This window comes from Protomyctophum bolini (genome assembly GCF_963924005.1).
Source record: "Protomyctophum bolini genome assembly, chromosome: 1".
Taxonomy (NCBI): domain Eukaryota; kingdom Metazoa; phylum Chordata; class Actinopteri; order Myctophiformes; family Myctophidae; genus Protomyctophum; species Protomyctophum bolini.
The window spans coordinates 14985512-14999122 of record NC_137862.1 but is presented as its reverse complement, the minus strand read 5'-3'; the positions used below and the strand labels follow the sequence as shown (position 1 = coordinate 14999122).

Genomic DNA, 13611 nt, shown 5'->3' with positions numbered 1-13611 from the left:
CTAGTTCTCTCTCCTGAGTGGAGGAAATTGCTATCCCGACCTGAAAATGAATTTTTCTATTTGTGTTTACTAAATAAATGAGCTGGTCAGCTGGAGAGACGGGGACATACTGAACAAACACTCAAACAGTTGACCAGAGTCCCACAGGACTACCAGGACTCTATACCAGTGTTTTAGCTCTGTTGTCTTTGCTGAGAATAGCCAATCTGGTTGTTGTGAGCTTGTAGATCTGATCTATTTTCACTGAATGTTCCCCTCAGAATATATCCACGTGTTTCCACTTTCCAGTGTCCCATGAGGCCTTGCGTGAATTATGGGCACTTAAGTGCTGTGTTTCATATACAGTAACTGGCTGACTGCTGTTGCTGCTGTGACACCTGAATCTCTGCATAGGGATTAAATAGTGCTCGTTAAGTAACTTCAGCACTTGATAATAGAGTACCGAAGTCCTGACGTCACTCCCACTACCACTGGGGCACGGCGTTATTGTTTTGTATTGGGATTCCCATAAGGGAATCTTGGATCGCGTCATATTATAACTGTGTTTCAAAAATAAACAAAGCACCCCTGGCAATTGTGTCAGTTATGTGACTCGATTATGATATCGAGGTACATTTGATAACGTCTTAAGAAAATAATCGTACTCTTAAATTTGTACTTTTTACCGTCAGTTGATGCTTATCCACATGAGTAAAATCGCCCGACTGATTTGTTTATTTCTGGAACACAGTACTATGGCGTGACCTAAGATCCCCCTAATGGGAAATCCAATACAAAAAATAATGCCGTGACCCAGGGGGATAGCGCCCTCTAGCGGCAGTGATGTCAGACTTCGGGTTCTCTATAAGCATTGATCATTAACTTGAACCAGCTGTGTGGTGGGAGATCTTGTCGGGTATAGGAAGGCTAATTTGACCCTTTTAGTTTTCTGTCGGGTTGTGTTCTCACATTAAGATCACTCAAATGAATTGATCGTGTGGATATATGCCAGGGTTAATGTGGTTAAAACTCATCTCCGGCCATCAGACGAAGACATTGTGTGGGATTGTGTTCCTTCCTTTAATTATCATTTTTGTGTTTTTCATTCCACTGAGATGATCTCATATCCACACCGCTGGAACGGAGATGATGACCTCACTTTCACACATGCATGTAACATGTAACACGGAGCTGCCTCTCAGCCAATCCCTGTGACCCACGAACCTATTTAAACGTCCGTCATAAAGCAAAGAAAAATCAAAAAAATGTGTAAATGTTACTTTTCACGATTCAAATTGCTTGTTGTAGATCTGTTACTTGCTTTGGTTGATGCCCTTGTGTGACCCTGTAGTATATGATCAAGTACGACATTAATTTACAGAAAAAACACAAGAAGTTAGAATATGAGGATAAGAGGATTCTACCTGGACAGCAATGATGTGTGTGTCATATCACTATCAGTAGTGTGTGCAAATAGTTGTGTCTGTGTAAACACCTGGGTTGAGTTGATAGCAGGTCATTGGGCTAATGCTCTACCCAGTCAGTGTAACTGTGGATTGTGTCAGTGGTTCCCTCAGATCAACCAGGCTCCGTCTCTCTTCCTCTGTCTGTCTGAGAAGAGCCGTGGTTCTTCACCACAAGCTTGGGATCTGAAGGGCTTTGACTCTGATCCACTCTTTAATGAAATAGAGCGGTGCCTGTTGGGAAGGCATTCCCCTCATACCTCAGACTTCTCATTCTGTACTTTTAACACAATACCTTTAATTCTTTCTCTTGCTTTGATTGAGAGATTGAATACTTTATTAACAAGTACAAGTGTATTAATTGACTATTTTACTATGAAAACGTGAAATTCCCGTCAGTCAGTGTATCACTCAAATCCCCATACATGGGAAAGCCCCCATATATGGTGCCCAGGTCTCGTGACATCACTATGACATCTGATGTCATAATAAATGTGATCTGCTGTCGCAATTAAGCCCATATGGAATGTCAGAACAGGTTCTGACATTCCATATCTTCCCCATCCATCCTTCCTCTTCGATGTCTCCCTTTTGACTGATACCTGTCCATTCAAACTCTATAGACGGGCCTGCGTAATTAGTGCAGCCACGCCCGGCAGGCGGCGAAAACCCTGTACACTCAAGAGAATGTCCCCGCTACCACCCTTAGATCTCCATATATGGAGCTGACCTGTTCTGACATTGCATATGTTGATCTGAGCTCATCAAACCCTGTACACTCAAGACATACTCCTTATATGGCCAGTACAGAATTCACTCCATGTTGATATGACCCCGCCATGCCAAAGCGCCAGCGCAGTCTGCCGTCAACGAGGCGGATGCATGCACGCGAGCACCCGACCCAAAAATGTTGTGTCGGGTTCGGACAGAATTTGAGAACTCTAGACAAAATACAAGTAAACATAATGTCTGCAGACAGACTAGACAGTCTGTCTTGATCTTTCGCCATATCATTGTGTCTCACATTCTCTCTGCTATTGTCCTCATGTTTGATCTCTCTCTCTCTCTCTCTCTCTCTCTCTCTCTCTCTCTCTCTCGCTCTCTCTCTCACCCAGACCACAGTGCTCCATCATACAGAACATTCGCGTCCAACCACGGAGGCTTCAGCAGCAGATCCATGGTTCACACACCCAGTCGGGTCATGGCTGTGAGTTCCCTCTCTCCACTGTTCCTCACCAACTACACTCTGCTATCTAAACCACACTATAGTTACAGGACAACAGAAGGTCCCAGGTTTGATTCTCAGCCTCTGGTGATATGTCAAGGTGTTCCTAACTGACTAGTTTAGCTGGGGTCCCCCTTAGAACGAGCAGTCAGTGGGTTTGTGTCTACAGAATAAAGAATGGCATCTACTGGTAAATACCATCATACCTCACATAAATACCACTCCATTCACACTGACCCCACAAGACTTCATACAAACCCAAATGGAACGTTCCACTGTCCCATCTCTGTCCCTGTCCTCTGTGTGTGTGTGTGTGTGTGTGTGTGTGTGTGTGTGTGTGTGTGTGTGTGCGCGTGCGACCACACCCTGACGGCAGCATGCAGTATTTCCCATCCGTTTAAACAGCCAAGCCCCAACAATTTATTTCGCTAATTACTTTATTTTTTCCTCCTCATTGTTGTTGATGCATCATCGAAGAGCAGACTTAATGATTCGGAATCTAAGAATAAAAGCATGGTCTCATCAAGCGTGCGTCTGCGCAGCTCTCTGCCAGGCCGGGTTGCCTACCCTGGGCCTGCGGCAATCATATTCACTTGAAATGGGATCTGATAAGTCTGACTGATGCATGTTCTTGATCACATGACTCCAGAGATAATGTGCATACCGATTTGCGCCAATGAGCTTTGGTCACAATTTGTTGGAGGCAGCAGGTCCGTAATGTACTGGGGGGGGGCAAGACCTTTTTTGGCCCTTTTTACGCCCTGGTGGGTTTCAAAACCACCAGGCTGCACATCAAGCATCAGCGCACGGACACTGATTTTCTTCCAATCCACGTCAAGGAATGCAGCTGTTCTGTTCTCACTGACCAGTGACCATGGACGTGAAGATCTATTTCCCGCTCCGCAGAGGGGAATAAAAGCTTTTCCGTGCGTATTCTCATTGAAATGCACGTCCCGCTGTGGCCAGGTTTACCCACACAAACCTCTCGTGCACAATGAAAGCGCGTGAGCGAACGCCTTTTCTTTTTGTGGGTTCTTCTTAGCCCGGTGATCCCACCAGCCAGGCACTGGGCCAGCTGGCTGCAACATCGCTGACATTCTCAAGGATTTCTTCCTCATTAACTGGACTTCCAGCAGGGTTCACGTTAAGGTCACAAACATAATGAAGAACCTGCCTGTGAATAATAAACAGCCTCACCTTTGCCTCTGTAAACCTGGCATATACATATTTTAGGCGTATTATTAGCATTATTATTTAAATAATTCACAGCGTTATTAGTTATTTACCAGTACTATTTTCCCCCAAAAGATCAAATATGTTACTATTACTATATCAGTGTAACGAGATTAGCACCAAGATCCAACATGCTTACAGAATATACAATTACAATGGTTTAGAAGAGGTTCTCGTAACATAGAGCACACACACACACACACACACACACACACTCACACTGACACACACACACACACACACACACACACACACACGTATGTGTACGTATGCGGTGGTGGGAGGGCCCGTTAACGTGGCTCCACCCGAGCACCTGTAGATGTAGATTATATAGGATTAAAAACAAAAAAAGGTGGAGTGTGTATTTCCATTGTGGTCCTTTATGAATCACCCAGTCAGCTTCTCGTCAGGCTAAATAACAATACGATGCTAAAAGCTAACCTGGAAGTGTAGTTGGAAAATTGTAGGTGCTTTCAGAACAATGGTTACATCTGTGTGTGTGTGTGTGTGTGTGTGTGTGTGTGTGTGTGTGTGTGTGTGTGTGTGTGTGTGTGTGTGTGTGTGTGTGTGTGTGTGTGTGTGTGTGTGTGTGTGTGTGTGTGTGTGTGTGTGTGTGTGTGTGTGTGTGTGTGTGTGTGTTTAAGTGTTTAAGTGTTTAAGTGTTTAATAAGTGTGTGTGTGCGTGTGGAGGGGGTGTTCCTAAACAGGAAATGGGCTTTGTGTCACTGCGGCTTTTCACCAGGTCGCTCTGACAATGCAAACGTGCAAACAGTGTGTGTGTGTGTTTTCCATCATAATGTGGAAACCAGACTGTTGGAAAATGGAGGAAGTTGATGATGATGGAATTTCTGACTTCCTGTGCGACTTGTTTGTGGTCTAGATACAATAATACTGAAACCAGATTTAATTGTTAAGGATTATGGCTTACATTATTAAAGTTTACGTATGGCCATTAAGTTGCATTCTGGTCAGAGAGTCTATCCGACCAGCTCATACCATGGAACCGGTCAGATCTTTGGACTGCACCCCCCCTTCCCCCTCCTCATGTCCATGCAGTATTTGTCAAGACCCCTCCAAGCTGAAGTTTAACAGGATTAAATTCACACATTATGAATGGTTCAGCTCTGCAAACAGCTGAGTCATACAGCTAATATTACACACAGCTTCATGTTTATCTGTGTGGTTAGAGAGGAGGAGGAGGGTTTGCGAGGCTGTTATTTCATGATCCATTGCGAAATTTTCTCTCAAATATGTCTGACTTTTACAATTTGCAATGTATAGGCATTTCATCAGACACTGTTAAGCACGATAAACACGTACAGTAAACTAGGATCACAGGTTAACCGCTCGGAGCTTTAAATAGAATAATATACTATAATGAATAATATAATGCACTTTGAAACTATAGGATACCAGGTAAACGATGAACCTTGCATGGAAAGATTGGGGGATTTTGTATAAGATATTGCAAGTAATTTCAAAAGTCCATTGGTGGTACTGTATAGTGTGTAACTACTGTGTCGCAACTAGTTCCCACCTGGACAACTGTCCCCCCTGTGAAGAAGAGGTCATGATCAGGCCTGTTAAAAGCAATATACTGTACCCAAACAAACCAGTGCAAGCAAACACGGATGAACAGATTTATTCTTGGTCTTCCTCTAGGCCTCAAGCCTGGCAGTTCCATTGAGAGCTCTTAACTGTCGGAATGTCGGGTCCACTCGGATCTCAGAACCAATTTACTGTCGTAACCTTGTATCTCCGTATTTCAACTTTTTAAGTGTTTTCTAAAATGATGATGCACTGCATCGTTGTACGTAGAGTGTCAAGCTAAAGTTACAAAAACGTTTTGATACTGAGAGGTTTCCCGTAAAGTAACTGTAGGAGCCAAATGAGTATGAAATGTAAAATTAATTTGTGTGACCATGAGGTGGCGCTCTGCTGTGTATGTGTCAAGTTCACTGTCATGGGTGGAAGGATTGACCCGGAAGGGAAATGTTTGTTAGGCCAGTTAACATCAACAGTACGTATTATGCCAGTTAACATCAACAGTACGTATTATGCCAGTTAACATCAACAGTACGTATTAGGCCAGTTAACATCAACAGTACGTATTATGCCAGTTAACATCAACAGTACGTATTATGCCAGTTAACATCAACAGTACGTATTAGACCAGTTAACATCAACAGTACGTATTATGCCAGTTAACATCAAGAGTACGTATTAGACCAGTTAACATCAACAGTACGTATTAGGTACATATTAGGCCAGTTAACATCAACAGTACGTCAGCCAGGTCCAGCCACGGGTTCAACTCCTCAAGAGCTCCGTATATGGGAGCTCCATGGTAACACTTAGACATAATAAGGTTTCTACCTGACAGTGACATTATATGGATTTCTATCATTGTGACCTGTGTATGTGTGTTGACCCTTGACCTCCAGGTGGCGACAGGACCCCTCCCCTCCTCCGCTGGCTTCTCCTCTCGCTCCGCCGTGGATCTGGGTGCGAACCACACCTACCGGGGGGCCAGCCAATCAGGGACCAGTGTGGTCCAGAGCAGCTACCAGACCAGCCAGTCGCATCATCATCGCACCAGGACCACCCGCTCCAAATCCCTATCCGACCCGGAGAACCTCCCCCCTGTGTCCTTATTGGTTCCCCCAGGAAGCCCCGCCTACTACCCCGCAAGCCCTGCCCTCGGCGCCATAAGGCGGAGCCTCAGTGGGACTCTGGCCCGGGGAGGGGCCGGGGCCTCTAACTGGCAGGTAAGGGATGAAAATTTAAAAAAATAATAATTGGAAACTTGTTGTTATTGTTGATTGATCACGTTTACGATGAGGTATAACTTGTAAGCAGTGGTGGAAAGTAACTAAGTACATTTACTTGTTGTTCTTCAGTAAAATATTTAGGTATTTGAGTATTTCCGATTTCCAAAACTTTTACTACTCCACTACATCTCAGTTATAAATATTGCACTTTTACTCCACTACATTTATTTGAAAACTTGAAAGTTCTAGTTACTTTGAAGATTGAGAATACTGTATTATTACAAAACATACAATTTATTCAAGTATATTTTCCATTACCTGGCACCCCTTACTTCACACAAGTGTGATTTGTTTTGTCATTTGTCATTTCAATCTCTTAAGTAATCTCACATGTCTAATCACTAACTATCAGGAGGAGGAGCTAGCCGGCCAGCACGCCTACAGAGGCCCCTCCCACCGCACCATCAGTCGCATCACCAACCGCCAGCAGTACCACCACCAACAGCAGCAACCCTGGGGGCCACAGGACGGTCTCTGGGGCCCCGGGGGCCCCGGGGGCACCACCAGCAGGGTGGGCTCCATAGCAGTGGGGGGGAACGGCTGGGGCGGCGCCTGGCAGCAGCAGCAGCAGCAGCAGGTGTCCAGGGTGAGCGGAGGCAGCAGCAGCGTGTTGGGGGCCGGGCAGCAGTACCAGGCGTCCATGCATCGAGCTGCGTCGCTGCGCAGCATGAGGAGCGTCGGGAAGGGAGTGGACGTGATGGACGGAGCCTCGACTCATAGCAACGACCCGCTAGGAGGGTGAGTTGACAGTGTTGTAGTCGAGTCCCAAGTCAAGACCACGTCCGAGGGTGGGTCCTAGTCAAGGTCGAGTGTGGGAGGGGGTCGAGTCCGAATCAAGACCGAGACTTGACAGGAGGCGAGACCTAGTCGAGAAAAAAATATTTATATATATATAATATATATATATATATATATATATATATATATATATATATATATATATATAGGTACAGAAAACACTGCGAGAGCAGGCAAGTGCGTCAGCTGCACTCCGTTAATTAACAAGATGGCTGTCTATAAGCGCCAGACAGCTCTCTTATAGGTTATTGTGAATGGGCTCCTTAAAATATGGGTATAAAGCCGTAACCACACCAAAGGGTCGCCATGCAACTCCTTGGGTCCAAACGGTTGCGAGGAGTTGCATGGTGACCCTTTGGTGTGGTTTCACTTGGGACAATTTGGGACGACGCGCGTCAACGTGCAACAGGACATATCACACCGCTGGGACACCGCTAAAACCGTCTCGACTAGTGGTTCATTCAATTAATCGATATGGCAATATATCAATCGAACATCCGGACGATAGCTGAATTGATCGAGAGGCTGCTGTATCGATACGGCAATAAACGGCACATTATCTGGGTGACGCAGTGTTGCTAAACGTACCTCTGTTTAATGTTATCAAAGCCCCCCTTGCAAGTTGCATTGTACTCCCTTCCCAGACCCTGTGTTAGGATGTTTATACATTTTATTTGAATTTAAATATCTCTGTGGGCCTGAAAGTGTTTTATTGTATTTGTGCAACATTGTCATTATTTTGAATAATATATCGATATATCGATCTATATATATTGTATCGTGGCCTCTGTATCGTGATACATATATGTATCTATCGTGAGATTGCAAGCAATATCCACCACTAGTCTCGATGGTGTGGTTAGGCCTTAATACATTCATTTAATTTCATTGTAGTGACTCGAGTGGACTCGGGAGGAGTCCTTAGTCCCTTCATAAGTTGGTCCAAGACCAAGTCAAGACCGAGTCAAATTACGTGCGAGAAGAGACAAATTCAATTGTGGAGGGGGGGGAAGCGAAGGTCACTTCAGTTGGATTTTTCCAGCTGGGGCGAAGATACCAGGCGATCGTTCGCTTCGTTCACGTCGTTTAATACTACAGAATAGGGGTTCCCAAACTATTTTGACTCCTTGGAGGGGAGAATTTTTCCAGGTACCCCCTCATCCTCGCAACACTGATAAGGATATTTACAACCTTAAAAGCCTTTAAAGCCCTTTAAAGCCCTAAATGGACTTGCTCCACCCTATATGTCCAGCCTAATAAAAGCATACATCCCCCATGACCTCTACGCTCCCAAGATGCTGGAAAACTCACATTCACCGTGCTCTGCCCTGTGGTTTCAAAACCCTATACACTATTTTAATAGATTTTCTGAACGCATTTTTAACTGTGTCCTAACATAATGGTACTTATGTCATCCATGTGTATTGACACATCGTATTATGCTATTATTATTATTATTATTATTATTATTATTGTGTTATTGTGCATAGAGACCCCTTGGGGTGATGTTGCACTATAAATAAAAATAAACTGAAACTGAACCTTACATTTAGATGCCATTGGAACTAAAACTTTTTAATCAAAGTCACAACACATTTTCACAACATTTATTTAAGATGTTATCTTAGAATAGACGTAGACTATTTGACAGTGCAGAACCATAATTGCCTTCCTTGATGCATTAAGCGTCAACGACCATCAGCTGGTCACAGTCACAGACACTCAGCCTCTGCAGTACTCTAACTCATGGGTTTTTAACAGGTGGTCCGTGGACCACTGGTGGTCCGTGAAGGTGTTGCATGTGGTCCCTGACCTAGCTCTGGTCCATAGCTCTAATGCGTGCATTAGAGCTATGTTACTATCAACGTCCGCCGCTCGCATGAATGCAGACCAGCCTCTACTTTTTAGTGTAAATAAAAAAAACGTTTTTGCTACTCACCAAAACAAAGGCAGGTTGTGTCAATAGAAAGACTACTTTCCTTAGTGGAAGCACTCTGAGCCCCCCACCACACGTATAAACTGTACTTTTTGGCCAAAAAGGGATTTTTTTTCCACCGAAAAAAAAACATTTTTAGTTACTCCGCTGCGCCCTCTACTGATATTGCCCAGAGAACTGCCTCATAGAGGATATTTTTCCTCCGGTGAAAAAATATCGCTGACACAACCCGCCTTTGTTTTGGTGAGTAGCAAAAACGTTCTTTTTATTTACGCCAAAGAGGAGAGGCTGGTCTGATTTCGATTTGAGATTTAACATTGGAAGTCCCATATCCTTGTACTGCGCGGGGCAGAATCGTAGAAGCAGTAGAAGGATATGGATCAGATCTATCCCTGACCATGCATTTAGTAATGTAGGAAAGTGAAGATTCGTATTTGAATTTATTGTATTGACCACAAGTTGAGAAACAATGCAGTAAATAATCTGGTGACAAATGATGACGCATCGATGTTGTCAGTTACTGGGAAGACGGATGTCAAGAACTTCCACAGAAAAGTGAGTTAGGGAGTTAGGGAGGGGAAAGGAACTGGTTGGAATAACGTGTTCCTTTCACGCGCTACGTCCAACCAGGGAAACTCCCCCCTGTCAGGTGTAAAGGAGCAACTTGGACACTCAAGCATGAAGGAAGCATGAGTTAAGTCCGTTGCTCTCCCCAGGTTGGCGGAGGGTGTGTAGAGCCCAGGATCACAGTAGATGATTGACACAGGGGTGAAAAATGGGTTACAAAATCGTGGGATAAAAAATATATTAAAAAAAGTGAGTTCGAATCTCAAGGGAAACCGTACCGGATTGCCTGGTTGAGTCACCATTATAAGGAAATGTGCCCATAATGAATCGCAAGTGTCTGCTTACTGAGTCATAGAATAAGTTACAATGAACAGCAACATGAGTTTAATATGGAAGGTTAATTTCTTTCCCCCACACCACGACCATATCCCCCTTCCCAACACAACAATGGTCCCCAGGTTGATTTTCAGTCAGGGTGGTGGTCCCTAGGTTGATTCTATAGTCAGGGTGGTGGTCCCCAGGTTGATTCTCAGTCAGGGTGGTGGTCCCCAGGTTGATTCTCAGTCAGGGTGGTGGTCCCTAGGTTGATTCTATAGTCAGGGTGGTGGTCCCCAGGTTGATTCTCAGTCAGGGTGGTGGTCCCCAGGTTGATTCTCAGTCAGGGTGGTGGTCCCCAGGTTGATTCTATAGTCAGGGTGGTGGTCCCCAGGTTGATTCTCAGTCAGGGTGGTGGTCCCCAGGTTGATTCTCAGTCAGGGTGGTGGTCCCCAGGTTGATTCTCAGTGTGTGTGTGTGTGTGTGTGTGTGCGCGTGCGTGCATGTGCACAGGATCCAGGGCATAGACATGCCCACGGCGGTCAGGTATCTGTCAGAGAATGATTCAGGGATGCAGGTTCTGGGAGCCGCCTACATCCAGCATCAGTGTTACCATAGCAACGATGCCAAGAACCAGGTACTGTATGTACATGCGCAGGAGTTACACTTCATCCTTTTAGAGGCAAGGCCACTTGGCCTTTTGGTGTTGCACTTTTTTTAAGGGCACAAAGCCCAAATGCCTGCAACAGGAAGGCCATTATGCTGTAGCAATAATTCAATCAGGTACAGTATAATTAATAAATGTTTCAGTGAGGACCCTTATTTTGAAGGCCCACGTACGTGACCCGCAACGTCAACCACAAATGCTGTGTAAAGTGACGAGCGATTGTATTTTATATATATTTTTTTAACCACGATCATCTGTTCTTTAGTTTATGGGCCGTTGAATAAAGCTTACAATCTGGGATAATCTGATAATGTGGAGGCGGACGACATGTTAATTTCTGGCTGTATGGTAGGAACCGAATAAGAAATGGTGAGCACCAGGTAGCCACGCGCTAATTATTTTATTTATTTATGTATAAATAAATAAATAAATGTATACATATACAAATGTATTTATTTAACATATCTCTCTCTCTCTCTCTCTCTCTCTCTCTCTCTCTCTCTCTCTCTCTCTCTCTCTCTCTCTCTCTCTCTCTCTCTCTCCCCCCCAACAGGTACGTTCTCTCCGAGGCGTCCCCGCCCTGGTCCAGCTGTTCTCCAGTGAGAACCAGGAAGTGCAGCGGTTCTCCACGGGCGCCGTGAGGAACGTCATTTACGAGAACGCCGACAACAAGGCGGCGCTCATCGACGCCGGAGGCGTCACGCGATTGGTCGGCGTCCTGAAGGAGCCCGACGAGGAGCTACGCAAGAACATCACAGGTGGTGTAAAAGTACTCAATACAAGAACATCACAGGTAGTGTAAAAGTACTCAATACAAGAACATCACAGGTAGTGTAAAAGTACTCAATACAAGAACATCACAGGTAGTGTAAAAGTACTCAATACAAGAACATCACAGGTAGTGTAAAAGTACTCAATACAAGAACATCACAGGTAGTGTAAAGGGGGAGGGGGATGTGTTCCCAAGCGCCATTAATATCATGCAGTATCAACAACAACATGTTGTCTGTGGCCAATCAGAAACCACCCATTTTAAATAACTATTTATGTCCTTGTCAGGCATGAATATGGAGTTCACACGTGCACTCGTGCGTGCACACACACACACACACACACACACACACACACACACACACACACACACACACACACACACACACACACACACAGACACAGTGTTGGACTAGCTCTGTGTCATTTCATCCATGTCCCTTGAGGGGAAATTGTAAAAGCATGAATTAATAATAAATAGTCTAAAATAAAAACGTATTGTATTATATGTGCATTTGACCTTTTACTGTAGATTTCCCACAGCTCACGAACCAGAGCCCAGTACAAATTAAGCCCTGGCTTTAACAATAGTGACTATGCTATTAGCCTATTATGTTTTGTATTGTGTGTGCTGTGTGACATTTGTGTACGACTGTGTGTGTGTGTGTGTGTGTGTGTGTGTGTGTGTGTGTGTGTGTGTGTGTGTGCGTGTGCGTGTGCGTGCTTGCGTGCGTGCGTGTGTGTTGTGTGTGTCGTAGGTATCTTGTGGAACCTGTCGTCCAAAGACAACCTGAAAGAGAAGCTGTCCAGAGAAGTTCTGTCAGAACTCACAGAGAGAGTTCTGGTTCCTCTCTGTTCCTCTGGAGACTCTGGATCCATCCAGCTGAGTCCTTCTGAGAAGGACATCTTCTACAACACCACCGGATGCCTCAGGTAGGACTCTCACTCTCTCTCTCTCTCTCTCTCTCTCTCTCTCTCTCTCTCTCTCTCTCTCTCTCTCTCTGCCAAAGGGTCCTTTTTTGCCCTCGAATTTTAATCCCACGATTTTGTAACCCATGTTTTCACTTCCTCTGCCAACCTGGGGGGGACTATGACTAAAACTAAAATAGAAATTTGCTGCCAAAAACAACACTGATGTCTTGTTGCTGTGGGCAGTTTAGTGACATATTAGTTAATTCATTAACTGTTGTAAATGTTCAACTAGCCTGGAGCTGCATTCTTACTGAGCACTCAGATTGTACGTACTGTACAGTAATGGCCACGGAGCTTAGGGAGATAATGCAAATTAAGTAAAAGTGGCTCCGAGCTGTAGTGGAGTACTTACTGTTTTTAGATACAAAAAACAAACCAATATCCTTAAAACACTGTTTTTAGATACAGAAAGCACACCAATATGCTTAAAACACTGTTTTTAGATACAGAAAGCAAACGAATATCCTCAAAACACTGTTTTTTGATACAGAAAGCAAACGAATATCCTCAAAACACTGTTTTTAGATTCAGAAAACACACGAATATCCTTAAAACACTGTAGTAAGTAAAAGTACTGGAAATTGGAAACACTCAAGTAAAGTACAAATACCTCAAAATTGTACTTAAGTACAGTAATAAGTAGGTTTTTACATGTATGAACATATTCAGGTGGGGTTATACAGTACAGTATGTTATAGTTAGAGTTTGGGGATAGGGTTATATCTGATTCATACACAGTTACATGCCAACGTCACCAAAAATAACCAATCTGCAATACGTCACGCATTGTAGACATTGTAAAAATGACACTCATGAAATAAATTATTCAAAAGCGTTGATGTTCTCACAAGTAC

General features: G+C 44.2%; 1 protein-coding gene across 1 annotated transcript in view; it reads left to right on the top strand.

Annotated features, from left to right (window-relative positions):
* Nucleotides 1-13611, top strand: part of pkp3b (plakophilin 3b) — a 50768-nt gene that overhangs the window by 19428 nt on the left and 17729 nt on the right. Inside the window, exons 2-7 of the mRNA XM_080760257.1 lie at nt 2558-2649; nt 6345-6668; nt 7084-7469; nt 10861-10984; nt 11568-11772; nt 12544-12718. Coding sequence (XP_080616383.1) covers nt 2558-2649; nt 6345-6668; nt 7084-7469; nt 10861-10984; nt 11568-11772; nt 12544-12718 — 1306 coding nt within the window. The remainder of the gene's footprint in view (nt 1-2557; nt 2650-6344; nt 6669-7083; nt 7470-10860; nt 10985-11567; nt 11773-12543; nt 12719-13611) is intronic.